Source organism: Bos indicus x Bos taurus, chromosome X (assembly GCF_003369695.1).
Source record: "Bos indicus x Bos taurus breed Angus x Brahman F1 hybrid chromosome X, Bos_hybrid_MaternalHap_v2.0, whole genome shotgun sequence".
In the NCBI taxonomy this organism is placed as follows: domain Eukaryota; kingdom Metazoa; phylum Chordata; class Mammalia; order Artiodactyla; family Bovidae; genus Bos; species Bos indicus x Bos taurus.
In genome coordinates this window covers 8,301,734-8,323,622 of record NC_040105.1, presented here as the reverse complement: position 1 = coordinate 8,323,622, position 21,889 = coordinate 8,301,734, and the positions used below count along the sequence as shown (strand labels likewise).

General features: G+C 42.1%; 1 protein-coding gene across 5 annotated transcripts in view; it reads left to right on the top strand.

Annotated features, from left to right (window-relative positions):
- The window catches only part of ARHGAP6 (Rho GTPase activating protein 6), a 541,707-nt gene that overhangs the window by 487,057 nt on the left and 32,761 nt on the right, over window positions 1–21,889 (top strand). For all 5 annotated transcript variants that reach the window (XM_027535096.1, XM_027535095.1, XM_027535097.1 and 2 more), the window contains 5 exons: window positions 3,316–3,572; window positions 6,046–6,241; window positions 11,778–11,833; window positions 14,617–14,767; window positions 15,686–15,834. In XM_027535096.1, coding sequence (XP_027390897.1) covers window positions 3,316–3,572; window positions 6,046–6,241; window positions 11,778–11,833; window positions 14,617–14,767; window positions 15,686–15,834 — 809 coding nt within the window. The remainder of the gene's footprint in view (window positions 1–3,315; window positions 3,573–6,045; window positions 6,242–11,777; window positions 11,834–14,616; window positions 14,768–15,685; window positions 15,835–21,889) is intronic.

Genomic DNA, 21,889 nt, shown 5'->3' with positions numbered 1-21,889 from the left:
AAAAGAGAAGAGGAGGAGGAAGTCGAGATGTGAGGATAGAGAATCAGATGGGTCATTTAGGTAGACATCCACGTCACCTGGGATGATGGTGGCCAAGGGTTCTGACTGCCAGGATAGAAGATAGCAATGAGCAGGGGTGCCAAGGAAGCTTGCAGCCCAAGGTTTCAGCCACGCAGTGGGAGGGAAGGATCTGGAAATTGCTGCAGGGAGCTGAGAGACCAGCACACCACCTCCAGGGGCTCAGGACCACGGGGAGGCAACAGAGACAGTCTGCAGTGAGGATGGCAGGGGATGCCATCTCCTCAGGAAGCACAGACAATAGATCAGAATGTGATACACACTGTCCCTGGCCCCAAAACACTGACTCTTGGTTAATGTCTTTATGGTTTGAAAAACCCATTATCAATTTTATTAACAGCTATCAGCACAGAGTCCGTAGATTTCCTTTTCCCTCCAACAGAAGAGGTTCAAGCCCACAGATAAGCCTGTGCCCAGCACTTTATTTACACAAAAAGGAAGGTTTTGCTCAACCCGGTTGGGCTAAATCCTTGCTTTTACAATAACCACATTTCGAGAAGCAATTATATGCAAGGAACCCTGCCAAGAACTTTCCAGAGACTAGACTCTGTGACACAAGTTCAGGGCATAGAGGGATCTATCTCCTCTCTCAAGCTTGTGAGAGTTCTCCGGAGAAGGCAATGAGAAATTAAAGAGATTACATCAAAACACTACCACTGAAAGAATAAATAAACTCAGCCAGGGAAGAAAGCCTATTAGAAATAAAAACCTGTTATACGTGGCTGCATCTCTTGAATGGAAAGAAAAGAGAAGTGAAAGAGTCATTTGGGGAGAATGACTTTATGTATTCCATCTGCTTCATTTGTATTCCATGATTCCAATTTACAAGTAGAGCAACAGACTTTTAGATATGAAAAATGACAGATACCGAAGGAAACCGTATTTCTCTTTTTTTGCCAAGGATATTAGAAATCTCTAGCCGAAGCTGGTTGGTTCCCTTTATATGGATAACATGTCTCAAAAAGAAATCAATACTCCTCATGTCATATTAAATCCCTGTTATGAATATACCTACTTGAGCAGACACAGGTCATTTGATATATTTATCAATGTCCTTTCTGGTGTTATTACTCTCCAAAAGTTTTTATGTATTCCAAATAGCTATCAGCCTTGCCATATACATGTTCCTAGACTTGCCCAACCTTTCTGAAGGAAAACTATTTGATTATTCCCATAGACAAGATAGCACTGATAAACACAATAAATCCTGAGCTGCCTGTTTGGTCTCTAATTTTGCTAGTAGTGAAAATGACCTTTTTTTACCAGCAGTGACTATTGGATCTTACTACCCTGTCCACATTGATCCTCAAAACAAATGCCTAAATTATTTTTTGTATCATCATGTGTCGACTAGTTTGGTGATAGAGGGTGAGAAGCAGCCTCTGAAAATCCAGAAATGTGGAAGTTTTGATTTTTCACTTCAAAATAAATTGCATGTTTTGACAGAACAAGAGGTGCAGACTTTTCAAGTGCCATTTCTGCTTTTACTGCAGATTTGAGTACTAGCCCGGTGATGTTCAAGCTGTTGCCATGGATCAAAGGGGAAAACCTTTTAGAGCCTCTTTCCACGTGATTTAATGTTCGCCTTTTCAACCTTTGAATTGTTTTCCCTTGATCATTCTGGTTTTATTCACAAGGGTTATAAAAACAAGGGTGAGGCTAGACTCCAGTTTCTGCTGCTAGGAGATGTAATTTTGAGCCTCACAGAAATAATCCATTTAATTTAATTTTTAATGCTTTTCAGCATGAATGTAAAGTATTACCAATAAAATGCCTGGCCCTAAGGACTGGTGTGCTTACAATGTATGTGTATACAAATGGATTTACTCTAGAGATCCAGAATGCGACTGTCTCCATCTCCGTGATGCTCCTTCCCCAAAATTGTCCTTCCTGGAGGATGTAACAAATTATATCCTGGGCCCTTCACCAGATAGTTGGTGCTGAGAACCCACTTCTTTGTGTGGCCAGGAGAATGGCTTGAATGTAGATCACGAGAGTGACAGCACAAACCCAGCAACTGGAGGCAGCATGTGGGGACAAAAAACACAAAGAAAGAACTGAACAAACTCCTTCCCCAGCTGCTCCTCTGCCTCTTGGGTTGTCATTTCAGGCGCTGGTCTTTGACTTGGAACCTCGAAGTGTAACCACTTACTTGAATTTCAGGCTTTCTGCATCTCTCTTAACAGCCCGTGTGGTGGTGGTTTAGTCAATCAGTTGTGTCTGACTCTTTTGAGACCTCGTAGACTATAGCGCACCAGGCTCCGCTGTCCATGGGATTCTCCAGGCAAGAATACTGGAGTGAGTTGCAATGCCCTCCTCCAGGGGCTCTTCCCTACGCAGAGGGGATCGAATCCAGGTCTCCTGCATTGGCAGGCGGGTTCTTTATCACTGAGTCACCAAGGAAGCCAGTATAGCACATGATAGACTCAATTATAATTATTTATGTATATGATTCTCTACTCCCTTACCCCACCCCACATTCTGAAGCCTACAAGAGCATACTCCCCACTGCATAGCTTGACACAGTACATATAGGTATTCAGTAAGTGCCTGTTGAATAAATGTATATGCACAGAGTCTTCTCAGGCCTTGTAAGCTTTGGGGGTTCTTGAGACATCAATCAAAGACTTAAGTCTGTAAAATGGTGTACTTATGAGGGGGCTTCCCTGATAGCTCAGTTAGTAAAGAACCTGCCTGCAATGCAGGAGACCCCAGTTCGATTCCTGGGTCAAGAAGATCCACTGGAAAAGGAATAGGCCACCCACTCTAGTATTCTTGGGCTTCCCTTGTGGCTCAGCTAGTAAAGAATGCGCCTGATGCTGGAGACCTGGGTTCAATCCCTAGGTTGGAAAGATCCCCTGGAGAAGGGAAAGACTACTCACTCCAGTATTCTGCCCTGGAGAATTCCATGGCCTGTATAGACCATGTTCATCCTATCAAAAATGTCACCTTTCTTTATAAAGTTATTTCCTTTAAACATTCTTGAGATACATGGAGAAAAGCTGGAAGCCTAGATTTCTAAAACCCTTGTTCTTTAAACAAACTGACTTTCTTTTACTGAGATAGAAACTTTGGCCTCCCTGACAAACCCAAAAGTCACCTCTATATTTTTGGGATGAATCAGTTCTTCAGAAAATAGTCATTTGAATATGTCTGCCCTTCAGTCTGCAACATGACTGAGAGTCTTCCCTGGTCTGCTCTTCCTCTGAAAGTGAATGTTTGTTCTTTTGATTCCAGAGTTCATCCCACAAGCGTTTGGAATGCCCTTATCCCAAGTTATCGCAAATGACCGGGCCTATAAACTCAAGCAGGACTCGCAGAGGGACGAGCACAAGGATGCCTCCGATTTTGTGGCTTCCCTCCTCCCATTTGGAAATAAAAGACAAAACAAAGAACTCTCAAGCAGTAACTCATCTCTCAGCTCCACCTCGGAAACACCAAATGAGTCAACGTCTCCCAATACCCCGGAGCCGGCTCCTCGGCCCAGGAGGAGGGTGAGTTGGCCAGTGTTTTCTCTGACACTGAAGTTAGGACAACGGAAAAGCTCTAAGGTTATTCTCTGAGTCTTGGCTTATGTGAAAACTGGAAATACAGTTTGTGTCCAAGTATCTGTCAACAACCCCGTTCAGGGAGAATTTGCGCTGGCCCCGAGACACCTGACACACCCTCACAACCTTTCCCTGACCCCTTTCAAAGGTGTTGGGTGCCTCTCCTTGGTTACCCATGATATTCAGAACATTCTACAACATCACCACTGATCCTGCTCTAGTGTGATCTTCTGTTGTTACCAGAATTTCCGGTGAGACTGTGAGGCTTGAGGGCAGGGCCAAGTGTTTTTGTTAATCTCTTCACTCATCTAAGAACTATGCCTGGCTAAGTAAATTTGCTACTGGTCTTCATAAGCAGGGCTTCCCTGGTGGCTCAGATGATAAAGAAGCTGCCTGCAATGCAGGAGACTCAGGTTCGACCCCTGGGTGGGGGAGATCCCCTGGAGAAGGGAATGGCTACCCATTCCAGTATTCTTACCTGGAGAATCCCATGGACAGAGAAGCCTGGCAGGCTGCAGTCCATGGGGTTGTTGCCAAGCATCAAACAGGACTGAGCTACTAACACTTACTTACACTTACTTTATAAACAATGAGATTTTTTCTTATCAATAGGGCGTGGGTTTTTTCTCCAACATAACTGTAGAAACACACACACATATCCTCTTTCAAATCAATACTGTAATAACATGGTAGGTAGTGCTAGTGGTAAAGAACCCGCCTGCCAATTCAGGAGATATAAGAGACATGGGTTTGATCCCTGAGTCAGGAAGATTCCCCTGGAGGAGGGCATGACAACCCACTCCAGTATTCTTGCCTGGAGAATCCCATGGACAGAGGAACTTGACGGGCTGCAGTTCATGGGGTCACAAAGAGTCAGACACAGTTGAAGCAACTTAGCATAGCACACAGTAATATGGCTCCATTTATTAAGTGAGTACTGTGTTCCAGGCACCGTGCTATTATCTAGCACTTCAGATTTCACATTTCAATCCAGGAAAGCTGAGTTTCTAGGCAAATTGGTTGATGATTAGCTGAATCAGGAGATAAATATCTCTGAAACTTCCTGGGTCACTGAGAGATCTCTCCTTTTCCTCTTGCCTGAAAGCCCAAATCTGCCATCTCCAGCCATCAACTCTTACCCTAGTTAAAACCCCAGACACTTTCCAGTTAACATCCACAATGCTCAGTCAGCCTCCAACATTTAGAACCTCTCCAAGATTCAGGGGCACCTGAGCCACCCACCGGTGTTTCCAGGGTTTCCCTGTGTTTACCATTGAAGAAATGACAGCATCCTGGAATATTTGAATTTGCATGATGGAAGTGTTCTTCCAGTCCCATCATAATCTCTCAGACTGTGTGTATAAGTCTACAAGGCAATGACACCGAAATGCCATGTATGAGCTTTCTGAGACTCTAGAGCCCAGGCAATGGGCCTCCCCAATGCCCTCCCCTCTGTCCAGGCCTTGCTAGGACAGCAGCTGCCAACCTCTTCCTCTAGGTTTCATCAAAGAGTGGGTGGCCATACAGACATCATGGGTGCCCTGTGCCCTTACCCTCAGCTCTTAACCATTCCTAGCGTTCCAGCCTTTTTTCCACCTGTCATTGACCTCATCTCTTGGCTGGAGGCTCTCTCTGATGGCCAGAGACACCCACCCGTGCAGATGACAGCCTGCAAGTAGGAAGACATTAATGTCGCCTCCCTACCCCTGCCAGAAGTTGCCCTTAATCAGTGACTCTGGAGACTTGTGGTAAATACTTCAGCTCCCTCGCTCCTTAGCAGGAATAGCTCTGAGGTACATGACTGACACGATCGTCCAGATTCCCAGGGCAGTTGGGCTCTAGCTGCGCACAGGTTTGTCACGGGCTTGGCGAGGCTCCCTTTGCTGGCTGCCTTCACTTGCCTTTCTCATTTCCCCACTCCCCTACAGCTATCTCCTGGGACTGTTCCCCTAATAAAATACATTGTGCCACTTCTGGGGAAAACCAAACTAAGACTGTTTATGGAATCCTATTTTAAAATCTACTTTCTAGAGCCATAGTTGAATTGTTGTTGTTTTTTTATAATTCACAAGCGTTCTCTGACTTTACCTCATTCATCAAGTATGTGATATTTTTTTTCTTGTTTCAAGGAATGAAGTGGTTGGGTCAAACTATTTTAATTGTATGTTTGCCATCTCTTGTCTTCCATTTGGAAAAAGTTGTCTATTGTTGAAATTGTAACTGTCAGTACCTTACCCCATGTCGTGAAGGTTTCCCAACTTTTTCAAAAGGTGTTTGGTTTTTTCCTTTTAAAATAGAAACAGCACAATTAAACAGTATAATTTTAAGTGGGCAAAAGTATTTATTGGACAGCATTGGGCGAAGCAGTTTTTATTTTCTCCATCTGTACTCTTTGTTCATGTCTGTATATAATTTGCAGGGTGCAATGTCAGTGGATTCTATCACCGATCTTGATGACAATCAGTCTCGACTGCTGGAAGCATTACAGCTCTCCTTGCCTGCTGAGGCTCAAAATAAAAAAGAAAAAGCCAGAGATAAGAAACTCAGCCTGAATCCTATTTACAGGCAGGTCCCGAGGCTGGTGGACAGCTGCTGTCAACATCTTGAAAAACATGGTAAGCAGAGTTGTGTGTCAGCAATCAAGTACTTTCACGTATTCAAGCATCATTCATTTAAACATTCAATTTCAATTCTATATTCATTTGATCAGGCTCTAGATCGAAATTTCCTTTGTGAAGAAAGTTTACATAGTGTTGGCATAACCCCAGTAGGGATAAACAAGATATGAGGGGGGATAAACTTGATGATATTCAAACTCCCTAGAGCCAAAGAGTCCTCAGAAGTGACACTGGAGACAGGAAATTGAAGGGAGGACAAGGCGTGTTGGGCTGGGTTATCCTCTGCTGCTGCTGCTAAGTCACTTCAGTCGTGTCCGACCCTGTGCGACCCCATAGACGGCAGCCCACCAGACTCCCCTGTCCCTGGGATTCTCCAGGCAAGAACACTGGAGTGGGTTGCCATTTCCTTCTCCAATGCAGGAAAGTGAAAAGTAAAAATGAAGTCGCTCAGTCATGTCTGACTTTTAGTGAACCCATGGACTGCAGCCTACCAGGCTCCTCCATCCATGGGATTTTCCAGGCAAGAGTACTGGAGTGGGGTGCCATTGCCTTCTCCGGGGTTATCCTCAGGACCTCAGGACTTCCTTTAAACAAAGCAGAGCCACTTCTATGTTCTTTACATGTTGAGGTTACTCAAGGCTTCCTTTAAAAGAAAGAATCAACTTCTTAAAAGAAGAGACCGGGAAACCATTCCTTAAGTGAATAGAAAGTATGTAGTTTTGGACAATAGTTTTCTCTATTGTTATTTGCATTTTTGTGGAAAGATGTCCACTTAAAATTTCTTCATCGTACCCCTTTTGGCAAATCAGTTCCACTTAATATGCTGACTTTAAAGCTATGTACAGTTCTTTAAAATCTTTGTTGAACTTTAGACTTTTGGCTCATCAAACTGCCATGTCTACAACCTGAATTTGTTTGCTATCACGTTAGCATGCATTTTATGGAATGAGAAGAGTTTATTAATTGCTTCTTTTTTCCAGTTTTATTTAGAAATAATTCACATACATCACTGTAATTACCTTTTTACTATAAAAGTGATGTACTCATCATAATAAAGAAAACAGAAACAGAAAAACAAATCCTGAAGATATATAGACATAACTACATTAACATTCTCATCTATTTCTAATAAAAGTGGGGCTTTACAAAAATTAATCAATTTGTTATATATGGAAATCACTAGATAACATACATATGAGTGACTTAATATAATTAATATGTATGAAAACTTTGCTTATACAAAATTTTAATATGTAGATGTATGTATGTATGTTCATGTGTTTGTTTATCTGTGTCTTCTCCTTAGAAGATAAACTAGACATCAAGAAAAGTATCTTAGACATTTGGAATTCCCAAAACTTAGTATCATGATAACAATGTAAATGTTCAATCAGTATTACATGAACAAAATTATTTTTCAAAATAGCTTAGCAAGTAAAGAGTTCAGTACCATAAATACATAAATTCAGCCTATACTTTGCTACGAGGTAGAAAAAGCGACTCATACTTTTATAATTATAATTTTTCCTTGTAAGGAATGTAGAGAGTAACCATAGGCACTTTAAAGAACTCTAAATGAGAAAATTCTACTCCAATCATGCAAAATTGCAGTGACAGTTTGAGTAACTGCTTTTGTGAAAGAAAACTTGGCACGTCTTTATATTTTCTGTTGGAAAATAAATTTTCATGAATTTTACTCTGTGAAATAGCATTTCCTTTAAGATTACTGAAAAACAGGGCAGTTCATGGGGTGGGGGTGGGGTGGGAAATAGTTTCAGTGCACTTGAGGGCCTAAAGGAAAGAAGATAACCTGCATGGTCTTTCAAGATCCTGATTCTGTTCTGAGTTTCCACGATGCTTAGACCAAATGGCTCTGGAAAAAATAAGAGACAGGCTCAAATTCAAACAGATATTAATCTTAATCACAAAAAAAGGGCAAACTTCAAAAGCAATTTTTGTAAGACTTTATTTGCCAGTTTTTGAAATGGATAGCAGAGAGTTTGAGTCACTTTAGCCTTATAGATATTTGTCAAAGATCTTTTCATTCTCTCTCAAATCAGTCTTGGACTTACACACTCAATAATAAAACAAAACAAAACAAAAAATGGAGAGAGAGGGAAAAAAAATAAACCGGTCTTGGACAGTAGTCTTGACTCCATCTATATTCGTGTACACTACCCTTCCCCACTTTTACTTCACCAAATGCTTTCTCTACTATTAGGCCAGACTTCCTTAACCATCCTTGCTTTCTCTGAACCACACATTTCAAACAAAAACAAACAAACAAACAAAAAACCAGACAACATAACAAAGAGTCAGACTCTCCTCTGTCTCGGATTTAGGCTGAGTTGGGGGCGGGGTGCCGATTTATTATGCCTGCCCTCCTTACTTGAATTCCCTAAGCCTGAGATTCAGGTGGCCGGGGTCTAGTTCCCATTCCAGTAAAGGGGAGGAAAAGGAGAGAAAAGTGATTGCATCAATTTCTGGGACAGTGTACAGCAATGTCATATTTCTTTCCCAGATCTACGACTTTTCTGATGGACACCTGTTTTTTCTCAGTGACTGTCTCAAGTCAAGGTTACTGAATGCCTGGACTGCATCTTCTTGAGGAAAATGACTCTAAAGCTTATATCAGAGAATGGCATTGGCTATCTGAAGGCTGTCATCTGCTCTGCCTAAAAATTAATTAATTAAAAACTTAGATTATAATCAATACATAGAAATTACAGTAATCAATCACTAGCTATTAATTGTTATTTTCAAAATCACGGTCACCTTTACTGAGTGGAAAAGTACTATAATTGAGGAAATAATGACATAGAAATAGGCATTTCTGCCCAGACTGTAGGGATTCAAGCAAAGGAATAGTCTCACGTGGGAAGAAAGTGCCCTTATGTGATATCTCACTTATGTAGAAATTTCAGCTATTTGGAAACCATTGAACCAACAAGAAAATAATGCAGCCAAAATTAAAATTGTGAAGTCATACTATTATAATAAGGGCTTACCAACTGTCTCAGTGGTAAAGAATCTGCCTGCCAATGCAGGAGACGTAGGTTTGATCCTTGGGTCAGGAAGATCCCCTGGAGAAGGAAATGGCAACCCACTCCAGTATTCTTGCCTGGAGAATCCCATGGATGGAGGAGCCTGGTGGACTGCAGTCCATGGGGTCACAAAGAGTCGGACACGACTGAACAACTGAGCACAACACAGCACTATTAAAATAAAGTTTTCTGTTTTGCATGGAAATTCTCATTTAGACCAGTCAGGGCCTATATCTCTCTGTAGGTGCCATATACAAGTCTATGCATTTTATATGCATTGATTAATTGAATCATTGAACAACTTTTGAAGCGGATACTTATTATGCTCATCTTGTAGATAAAGAAATATAATTCTGTGTTTGATTCTAATATGTACTTGTGCAAATCAGCAATGACTAGCCTCTCAGCATGATTCTCTCAAATTATTCTGGAAATTCAGAATAACACGTATAAGATATAAAAGTGATAAAAAGTCCATTTTTTATATTATATTTTTGGATATTTTTGCGTATTATATTTTCTAACTGAGAAACTCTAGAAAACCAATTTTAAAAGTCTTATACCTAATACACAATGTGGCAAGACCATAAAATAAATATACAAAAATATATCCACGTCTTCTATAAGAGCAATAATATTATGTACTATACCAATAAAATAATTCATTTATATTAATATCAAACATACAGTATAGCTAGAATACCTGAAATAAGAAGAAACTTCTGTGAAAAAAACTGCAAAGCTTTACCAAGAGACATTAAGGAATTAAGAAACAAAGTATGATGTCTACTTTGTTTCAGGATGGAAAGAAATAATGTTATTAAGATTTTAAACTCTTTCCAATTTAATTATATACTGGACTAGTCAGAACTCTTTCAGTGGCAAGAGAAGAACCCAGATAAAAATAGATTAAGCAAAGCATACACCCCCCTCCCCCACCAAAATCCCATTTACATACTGGGAGTCTGAATGTTTTATCTAGATTCAGGATCAGACAGATTCAGGATGCAAATGATGTTTGCTGGCCCGTTTACTATGTTTTCATGGTCTGTTGACTCTCACACCAGCCCTCTTCGTGTGGCAGCAAAACAGACATGGGCAGTTACAATCTGGCATTGCCCTTATCCCAAATGAAGAGAAAGTGAGCCAGCAATGAAGCAGTAAATGTAGGTGATGATCAGCAGTGGCAGTGACTGATGGCTTGCATAGGAAAATAAGTCCTTCACACATTCTCTGCCCCCTTAAAAGAAGTGCGTAATAGCTCTTGTGAAGTAGTCTTGCCCCCAAATTCTAAGCGTAATAAGAGAAAACTCTATCTCTTTAGAGGAAATAAAGGGGAGAAAGGAACTTATAAACGGCACTGCAGAGTGTCTTCATCCAAACAGTGAGGGAATCTACGGTGGGAAATCAGTGCTATATCTTCATCAAACCAATTATGACAAGGAAAATGTATAAACAGCCAGGGGGGGAAACACACATTAAGAGACTGCAAGGCGCACCAACCGATCACAGTTGGTGAACCTTATCTGAATGTTGACTGGATATTTAATGATACTGAGGAACTACTGTTGACCTTTCTAATTTGTGATCAATTGTTTAAGAGACCTAATTTTTTGGAGCAAGGCTTCTCAGCCTTGGCACTACTGACATTTAGGACTAGATAAATCTTCTTGATGCACTGGTCCCATAATCCCATTTCTAAGACATGCTCTCAAGAGAATCAGAAATGTAAACTGAGACGGATGTGCAGAGTTGTTCCTAATCGGCAAGTTATGGTATCAGAACAAGTGCATATGTGTTCGTGGAACGTATATTGTCATTCAGAGGAGAATATGAAGTGAATTTTGGCACATTCATGTAATAGAGTATTTTGTATCCATTTTAAGTAACATTTACACAAAATTTTTACTGGCTTAAAAAATTCTTGTGACATAATATTAAGTAAATGCAGCAGCATTTCCTCTCTCTATATATAATTTTTTCATGGAGAAAAGACTGTATAGAAATAAATCAAAATATTAAATCATTACTTCTACACCAGGTATTTTTAAAGTATATCATTTTTTACACATTATAGATTTTCTTTCATAAGTACCTGCTTTAATTATGATCAGTGAGGCAAGAAATATCTATCTTCAAATTGATAAAGGGCTGGAAATTCATAGAAAGCTCATGTTTAATTATTCTGTATAATGAAGAAAATGTTACAGTATTTTTTTCATATGGAGAAAGTGTGGAAATACATAATATCACAAGAATAATGTTTAACCAGAAGTGTTTAATGTAAAATGATCCTGGTGCTAGCAGGGCTAACTTCTAGGTACCTGGTGAATCCAGCATGGCATAAATAAGCATTAGTGCATTGCTGTCAAGTCACCATTACCCTGCATGTTGCAGCGTGGTATTGGCATTCTGTTTTATATCTATTTTGATTTGCTCCAGTTTGAAACCATAAAACAGGACTGAAGATTTTGTTTCCTTATTTGCAGGCCTCCAGACAGTGGGGATATTCCGAGTTGGAAGCTCAAAAAAGAGAGTGAGACAAGTAAGTGAAAAGTGGAGATGATATTGTACATTTCACTTGACTTTTAGGTGAATTACCTTGTGCAAAGTTCGAGCTTATGCAAATTCATTTCTGAATATCTTTTCTGCGATTATAGTATAATTGAGTCCCAAGAAGTAAAAGGTGAACTCAGAAGCTCAGAAAGATTCAGGATCATACAATTGAAAGCACAACATCTATACGTGCCCCTGGCATGTACAACAAAACAAAACTAATTTATAAACATTTTATTGACACTGTAAATTCAGGAGATTCAGAGCGTACCTGATCAGTAAGTGAAAATAAACAGAAAACAATTATATAGTACCCATTTCTACTAAAATGCAATATGAGTGATCCCGTTAATATCTCTTCTGTGAAAATGCTACATTTATAGCTTTAACTTCTCAAAAATAATGGTATTAATTTTCTATGGAACCATTGATTCCCCAATTCATCTTCCATGTAGGGATTGTACCCCTCAGTTTCCTTCAACACTTTCCAGATTTCTTGCAAAAGAAGTTTGGTATTAGAGCTTCAGAAGCAGGTTCCTATGATTAGACAGATATCTGTGTTCATGACAGCTTCATAAAAGACAAACCTTCCTTTGAGAAAAGAATTCATATGTTGGCTAAAAGAAAATTAAAATATTATTTTCCCTCTGTTGGTTCCAACAGAAAGAAGTAAGGAACCCAGCAATTCAAAAATGAAGCCAAATGAAAATAATTTTAGTTGGATGAAGCTGAAGAAACGATATTTGTTCATATTATTGAAACTAAGTGAAATAAATGCCTTCTTGTGTCTTTTCTTGTCCAGACAAAAGGGGTTTTTCAAAAGAAGTATGTTTTCTGTTTGGTTGGTTGGTTGGTTTTATTTATAATAGTCACTTAAGAGACTACTGAACAACATTTAACATTTCACAATAGGACTAGCAGGAAGAAGATAGCATAGTAACATTTCTTAGGCCTCCTGTGCAGAGCTGCAGAATATTTTCAAAAACGTTACCTCACTGAATTCGCCCACCAGCTGAGAGACAAAGCCTTTTCACCCACTTCTGAGGCTTAGAGAGATAAAGACATTTAATTCAAGACACACAGTTTAGATCAAGCTCTTTCCACAGTCCTTTCTTTCGGCACGCGCACGCATGTATGTGTGTGTGTTCTCGCTCAGAAAAGTAACACAGTATGTTTGAATGGTCACGAATAGGGGTGGTGCCAATGGAAGCCTGCTTCGTTCTGGCTGCCTGGTGCACACTAAGGGCGAGTGACCCGGAATTGATGAGCCATTCAGGACAGTAATGGCCATTCTTATCAGGTGGCGAGGTGGCTAGTGACAGACATTATTCCTCAGATATATCTTTATTCACCCAAGGGAAAACCTTCGTATGGAGATTTGCTTATGGACTCTCCAAAAAAAAAAAAAAAAAAAATATATATATATATATATATATATATATATATATAATAATAAGTGGTCAGATTTCAAGCATGAAGTATGCTCCACCTCACCATTGATGGTGTTATATCACTTCATAACCCTCTACACTTTTTCTTCAGAACAACTGTCACAGTATTAAGAGCTAATTAGTGATTGATGACGTTACCAGTTTATCACCTGACTGAGAGCTGGAGGAGGGGAAGGGCTTTGCCTCCTGACTCATCACCGCATTTTGAGGACCTTTACCAAGGCCTGGTACGCAGCAGATGGGCAGCACATCTGTCCTGAATGAGTGACAGAGCACACGAACACTTACAGAAGTTTACTGCCTAGAGCAGATTCATAAACTCACTGACTGATTTTAACATCAGAGAACAATACCTAAGAGAAGTTGAGCTGTCCGAGATGAAAGTAGGGTGTAGAGTTATGACTTCCTTCTGGCTATTGTGTTTTCCTACTGTGATAAATGCTAAAGGAGCGAGGATAATGATGAAGGCAGGCAAACTTCCTGGAAAATGTTAATAAAGCTACTTTGACAAATCTAAGACAGATTTTATTTAGTTATTGTCACCCTTCAAGCCTCAGAGAAACAAATGGTTTCTCAGGGTGTTTAATTTCATTGTTTGCAGAAAAATCTCTTTGCTTCCTTGTCTAGTATTTGTGGAAAATGTCAGAATTCCAACGTGGTAAAATTGCTGACATGCAAAACTGCTATACAATGGATTAATTCCTCCCTCCCACAGTCAGAGTTGACCTAACCCCTTAGCTCTTCCTCCCAACCTTCTGGATGTCGTTATCAAGCCCTGCTGCTTGTGTCATTAACAGTAAACCCACATACTTTTATTTAATAATGCATTTCCTATGTGTGTGTATATATATGTATATATATATATGAAAGTGAAAGTGTTAGTCACTCAGTTGTGTCCAACTCTTTGTGACCCCCTGGACTGTAGCCCGTCAGGCTTCTCTGTCCATGGGATTCTCCAGGCAAAAATACTGGAGTGGGTTGCCATTCCCTTCTCCAGGGGATCTTCCCGACCCAGGGATTGAACCCAGGTCTCCTGCATTGCAGGCAGATTCTTTACAGTCTTAGCCACCAGGTGGCTATAGATATATACACATATATATGGGCTTATATCGGCTTCTCTGATGGCTATATAGTGAAACTAACACTTTCACTTCATTTATTCAGGGCTGGGTTTGCGTTGTTTGCTTCTCCTTCCTGGGGTCTGGGCGGGGTCTGGGTAAACCTACTCCTCGAGGCTGCGTGTCACAGCCCTTCTTTTGCTGGGCACTGAATGTTGAGGTGTGCTGTTCTGAGACTGCCACTGGAACCGTTGTCTTTCCAGCTACGTGAGGAGTTTGACCGTGGGGTTGATGTCTCCCTGGAGGAAGAGCACAGCGTCCATGATGTGGCTGCCTTGTTGAAGGAGTTCCTAAGGGACATGCCAGACCCCCTGCTCACCAGGGAGCTGTACACAGCTTTCATCAACACCCTCTGTATGTAACCCAGTCATCTGCAGGAATGTCTTACTGGGATGTCCCACTCACTCATCAAAACCTTGTGCATATGTTTCCTAATAGCTATTTTGACCTGATTTATCTATCTCTAATGATCGGGCTATTGGGGGAATTTTCTGAGACTTACCCTGGGGAGAATTGGCAGGAAGAAAGTTGCCATGAATCAAATGGAAGTAGCCAAGAAACACTGGGGATGCCTTCAGAAGACTCTAGGATAGTAGAAAGTGCTACAAACTGATGCTTTGGAGTAACAGAGAGGATTGAGTCCATGCCTAAAAATGAGTGCATTTCTGGAACCCAGAGTGAGAAAGGGGGATGGGAAATATTCCAGGCAGAGCCCAGGATTGGGACTTGTAATGTGGCTGGTTCAGGGCTAGAGGCACAGCTCCCCAAAGGAGAACAGGAGGGCGACCGGGAGGAGGAAGTGGCTGGAACTGAGTGAGCCTCCATGCGTTCCTTCCTGCTGCAGGTGACAGGCTCAAAACAGAGAAGAAGACCCTGACTTCGTACCGGGTTTCGCTTATTGCCAACAAAGTCTACCTCCTGTGTACTGCTCAACAGATCAGGGCCTCCAAACTGTTAGAAAGTCAGATTTTAGAACATTCCCACATGGTTCGCAAATGGGCTGTGATCCCTAAAGTTTGTGAGGATTTCCACCAAGGGAAGGAAGAAGAAGAAAATAAGGGAAATGAATGATTTCTGTGGGTGTTACATTTCCCCAGGTCACGTTGGTCTTTCTGTCCCTCATAGAACCTTCCTGTTGAACTGCTAAACCAGTGGTGGGGGGCAGGAATGAAAGGTGACTTGCCTTGCTAATCCCTTTCTGAAGACAGTTGAGCCGGAAGGGCGTGACCTCCGCCTTGACTTACTGAGAGCCCCTCTTCTTGCCTTGCTCAGTGCTGGAGCCAGAGGAACAGCTGGGCACCTTGCAGCTCCTCATCTACCTGCTACCTCCCTGCAACTGCGACACACTCCACCGCCTGCTGCAGTTCCTGTCTATCGTGGCCAGGCACGCCGAGGACAACGTCAGCAAGGACGGCCAGGAGGTGCGCCCCCCACCGCCGCCACGCATGCGCGCCTCTTCCTTTTTCCTGTTTTGAAAGGGAGAGCTAAAAAAGAAAAAGGTGGCTTCCCTGGTGGCTCAGCAGTAAAGAATCCGCCCGCCAAGGCAGGAAACGTGGGTTCAATCCCTGGGTCAGGAAGATCTCCTGGAGGAGGGCGTGGCAGGCCACGCCGATATTCTTGCCTGGAGAATCCCACGGACACAGGGGCCTGGCAGGCTACAGTCCATGCAGTTGCACAGAGTTGGACACGACAGGGTGACTAAAGAGCAATGCATCTCAGTGCCACCTGGTGTCAACTCCTACAGACAGGTTCTCCACAGTCCTTTGAACGCCTCTGGAATCTTCTTGTTGGACTTGGCCCGCAGTCTGAGGTCTTAGGCTCTGGTGTTCTTTGGTGCATCAAGGTATTTTCCACTTTCTCCCTTGAACAAAGGAGAGATGCTGGCCTCAATTTTAAGTGACCTATTCAGTTCAATTCAGTCGCTCAGTTGTGTCCGACTCTTTGCGACCCCATGAACCGCAGCACACCAGGCCTCCCTGTCCATCATCAACTCCCGGAGTTTATTAGCGAGCAACTGAGACCCGGGTTCGATTCCTGGGAAGATACCCTGGGGAAGGAAATGGCAATCCACTCCAGCACTCTTGCCTGGAAAATCCCATGGACAGAGGAGCCTGATAGGCTACAGTCCATGGGGTCGCAAAGAGTTGGACAAGACTGAGCGACTTCACTTTCACTATTTAATCTTAACCCTAACAAGAGACCTGCTTCCCTTTTTTGAAACCATGCAGTCATACTTCTCCCTGACTTTTTATTCCCCAGGAGATTCAGACCCTTTACTATGCTAACATGCATTGTAAATCAACAAGAAGGAGCCAAAGACATTCCAGGCTTACCTCAGAAACTTTCTATTTTAAATCCTATTAAGCAGAACTCAGCTGTGTCATGGATTCATTTCTGTAATTGTCAGATTGCTTTCCCTAAGGCCATGCTCATATGTAATTTTTTTTGCTTTAATCCAGAAAAGCAATTCTACCTTTCTTATCCTCATCGTCCCTATCAGTGTGAGAATAGAACTTCCCTGAGTTAGCCGTTTATCTCCATAGCACTTATTAGTGAAACTCTGCTGGCTTCAGGTTTCATAATATGACACTGACACCTTCCTTCAGCCCACACTGCTCTTCATTGGATATACTGTAATTTGCATAATTGTTAAGTAGTTATATTACCCGACTGGGTGTCAGCCTTTATTGACTATAAGCTATAGAATCATCTCCCTAATCATTGGGTTAAGGCAGAGCCCTGTCTGGGTTCCCAGGTACGTGAAACGCCTCTCTGACATTTCTTAAGTACTATGTGTGAAGAAAGTCAGGTTTTAGGTGATTAAGAAGGCATTGAGGAAAGCAAAATGTCCAGTGGAACTCACTTGTGCCTTTTTGGAATCATTTTCAGACTTTCTTTCAGTCCAAATGCTGAACAAGACTGCATTGCCTATGGCAAAGAAAAGAAAACATCCTTGCATGTGTGCGTGCTAAGTCGCTTCAGTCGTGTCTGACTCTCTGTAGCCCACCAGGGTCTTCTGTCCATGGGATTCTCTAGGCAAGAATACTGGAGTGGATTGCCATGCCCTTCTGCAGGGAATCGACCGAGGGATCGAACCCACATCTATTACATCTCCTGCATTGGCAGGCAGGTTCTTTACCACTGGTGCCTCCCGGGAAGTCCCCCTTTCCCTGGGGATGATGGGGAGCCCACCCTGGTTGTAAACACTTGGTAGCTTTATAACTCACTGAGTCTGTGTTCTTGGTACAAATCTGTTAACCTCCTAAACCTGGATTTCCTTACCTAAACTTTGGACACAAAACTTCTTCAACTGGTACTGCACAGTCATTGAGAAAACTAGTTTATTACAAGGCATAGAAAAATATGCTGGTAACAGCAAAGTTGTACGGGAAGCAAGAGATGACAAGGGTTCCTAGACACTCTTAACCTAAACCTTGAGTTAAAATGAAGGACCAGTAACCAAAAATTAGAGAGACAGAGGAAATATGAGGAGAGCATTGCTTTTGTGAAATGTTCAGAAGTTACAGGAAGATGTAGCCCACACAGCCATCTTGGACTAGAGGCTTCAGTATGGGAAAGTACTGATGAGGTCTGAGAGGAAATTGGGCTAAGTTCCCAGGGTACTGAATGCCTTTGCCAGCGGTAGGTGGTTGATTCTTTTAAGCCATGAATCTTTGGAAGGATTTGACTAAGGTGATATAATCTATGTTGTAGATTGGTTTGAGACAGGAAGAAAGTGAGTTAGGAAGGTTTCATAGGAATAGCAATGTGAAAAACAGCACTTCACATTATAAATGTTTCCATATAAGAGTGGCCTTGGTATCTCAATCATGTATGTTCTGAGCACCTACTCTGTGTTTCTCTAAACCAGTGAGCGTCGTTTGGGAATTTTCTAATTCATGTTCCCGGAATGCCATGGCATCCTAGAAGGTGGAGTGGGTAAAAACACAAGGATTTATAGAATTAGAAATCTCAACACAGAGTCACTGCAGAACTCCAGAGATGAAGTGATGAACGTGGACCAGAAATGTTAGGAATGGCTTTGTGGAGGAGATTGAATTTAAACGCCATATCAAAGGGTGTGCAGAGGTTGAGTAAGCAGGCCACATAAGTATGGGCTAGGAATGGGAGTTAGCTTAAAACCCCTTCTGGTAGAAAAGAAGGGCAAGGGAGGAGAAATGAGAGAGAGGTTCTTTATTCACGATGTTTAAGTTGCTTTGGTATGAACAGGTAGAATGGGTGCACTGGAGTGAGAGAAAAATTCAACTGTAAAATACAGTCAAGAAGCAAAGCAGTTTTCAACCTCTGCTCTCACCTGTTTGTTAGTTTGTGCTAGGTGTGTCACCTGTGTGTCCGGCAGTTCTTACGCGTTGCAAAAGGCAGAAAATGATGCAGAGTGTCAGGAGCTTGGAGGCCCACACAGCCTCTGCCAGTACCTTACTATGTGAAATTGTTTTTATAAAACAGAGGAAGAGGAGGGAAAATAGAGTTGGGGTAGGGGGAGACCTGAACTTCCTCTTTTATGAGATGAATGTAATATTTCTTTTCTAATAGGTGCTTAAACTCCCATGTATCACTGACGGGATCTTAAAGATGTCTAAAAGAAGGGCATGAGAAAAATTATTGACCAGTAAATGAGTGCTTTAGGGGGAAAAAATAGTGGTATTTTATCAAATGTTTTGCTATCTTGGGTTTGTTTTGCTTTATTCCATTTTGTTCAGTTTGCTATTTGTTTTGCTCCTTAGGGGAAAAGAGAAATTCCCAAATATAAGAAAGATTTCATTTCCTCTAGAGAGAATATTGCAGGAACATCATGGAAACGTCTAGAGAGTGGTTTTCAGGTTATCCAAGAACTCCCCGGCATGGCATGGAATATGTGGTGTGAATGTGTGTGTGTGTATATATATATATATTTTTTTTTTTGGGGTGGGGTGAGAGGGTCCATAGCTGGCCTCCAGTTCTTCAGAGAATCTTATGGGGCAAAAAGAAGTTACAGACTACCAACACAGGGCCGGGATTATGGGCCTTTGATGAGACACAGGCCTCAAGGAAGTGGAAGCTTGGCTTTGGATCTGTAGCAGGGTCAGTACCTGACTCTCCTCACCCTGGCCGGGCTTTGGAGCCAGTTCTCCCACGTGCCTGCTATGCTGGCTCTGCCAGCAAGAGTGAGGGGCAGAGGCTGCCTAGAACCGGGCTCTGTGCATCCCTTCCCTTGTCTGTAAAATAATGATGACAGCAGCAGCTTCATCTTATGAGTAGTGAGAAGGAATCGCAACACTCTGTGCAAAGCCCCTAGCCCAGTGACTCTACGTGCTAAACTTGAAAAATTTTTCTATTTTACTGACATATAGCTGGTTTATAGTGTTGTGTTAATTTCTGCTGTACAACAAAGTAATTCGGTTATATAGGTACATTCTCTTTCATATTCTTTTCCAAGATGGTTTATCATAGGGTAGTGACTCAAGTAGGGCTTGTCCGGTAGCTCAAATGGTAAAGAATCTGCCTCAGTACAGGAGACCTGGATTCAATCCCTGAGTCAGGAAGATCCCCTGGAGAAGGAAGTGGCAACCCACTCCAGTATTTTTGCCTGGAAAATCCCATGGACAGAGGAGCCTGGCGGGCTACAGTCCATGAGGTTGGAAAAGAGTTGGACCCAAGTTAGTGATGGAGCACACAGGAGCACGCATTGTATATATCTCCCTGTGCTCTAGTAGGACCTTGCTGTTTATCCATTCTATGTTTAAGTGTACTTCTGCTAATCCCAAACTCCCAATCCTTCTCTCCCTCACCGACATGCTGAGCTTTTAATAAATGTGAGCTATTCATATTTGGCTTAGAAATGGTCTAGGATGCTTATTTAGAGATAAATGTTTTCCTTGAATTCTCTGATAAGTAATGGAGCAAGCCCAAGCACACATTACATTAGCTAGTCATAGAGAAAGGTGATGGGGCAAGTGAGAGAGAGATGCTACAACATGGGGACAAAGGTGGATGCCATCTGTGAGCAAATCTCCTTCCAGTTTAAAAGACAATTAAGTAAAACCAACCAAAACAAAAAAAAAGCATTTACAAACCACAGCATCGTGGTCTGCAGCTGGAATTTTGGTGCATTTTAACAGCGGGCTTGTGTTGCATTCCCAAAATAGCACCAGGAGAAGACAAGCGAGCGGAAGCAGAGTTCTGGATTGTCCTTGTACTAAACATTCTTTTCAAAGAAAACAAAATCTTCTATTTGATCGTGTTGTTGTTGTTGTTTTAATTAGAAAACCCCAATATTACTTTAAGAGGGAAAGGGGAAGCATTCCAAATGCCTCTGAGTTCTAAAGGGATGAATTTGAAAATAGAGCACATTTGGTTTTATCCTCAGCCATGAGTTTCCAGGAAGAGAAATGAAAAATAATATGAAAACTTGTCAAGTTTTATATCGATGAAATGAAACAAAGGAAAAACGGAATTGAACTGTTGTACATAAAGGGCACTTTCTTAAAAGTTCCCAATGTTTACCACATGAAATCATTCCCCTTGGCAGCAAACCTGAAAACGGCCTCGCCTTCTAAAAATAACACACCCCTTATCTTTACTTTAGTGGTAATGATAAAAAATCCCCCTGCCAATGCAGGAGACGTAGGTTTGATCCCTGGATTGGAAAGATCCCATGGAGCGGGGAATGGCAACCCACTCCAGTATTCTTGCCTGGAGAATCCCATGTACAGAGGAGCCTGGTGGGCTACGCTCCATGGGGTTGCAAAGAGTCAGACACGACTGAGCTACTGAGCGCCCACGCAGACAAGTGCCATGCCAGGCTTGCGGGGCTGGGTAGCCATCCACTCAGGGCTCCATGGGACAAGGTGGGGACTTCAGAGGCTGAGTCTTAGCTGTGGGTCAGAAACTGATTCTGTGTTTGACTTTTATGCTGTGCATCCACCTGTCTCTCGAAGGCCGTGCAGACCTTCCCAGGCAAAGGAACTTCCCCAGGCATCCACAGTTCCCATACTTACCTGGGCATTTATAGATTTTCAACTGATTTCAACAGGAGAAATAACTGGCCTAGATCAGTGGTTCTCAACCAAGAGCAGGTTTGCCCCTCAGGGGACACGTAGCGGTGACTTTCACCTGGCCCTCACCAGGCCTTCCTGTAGCACCCTCTGCCTTGCTGAGCTTCCTGGGGTGCCTTGGCATATTTAATCTATTTCTGTCTTTGCATACAGTGTTCTCACCACTGTGAAGGTGCCCCCTGCGCCAGCTCCTCTGTTTTTCAGCCCAGCAAACTATTCTTCTTCAAGGTTTTGGGCAAATGTTGCCCCCTCTTTGGAGTGTCTTCCCTGGGGCCTCCAGAGTTGATAGTTTCATACTTTATACTCATGCGTGCGTGCTCAGCTCAGTTGTGTCCGACTCTTTCTGACCCTATAGACTGTAGGCTGCCAGGCTCCTTTGTCCATGGGATTTCCTAGGTAACAATACTGGAGTGGGTTGCCA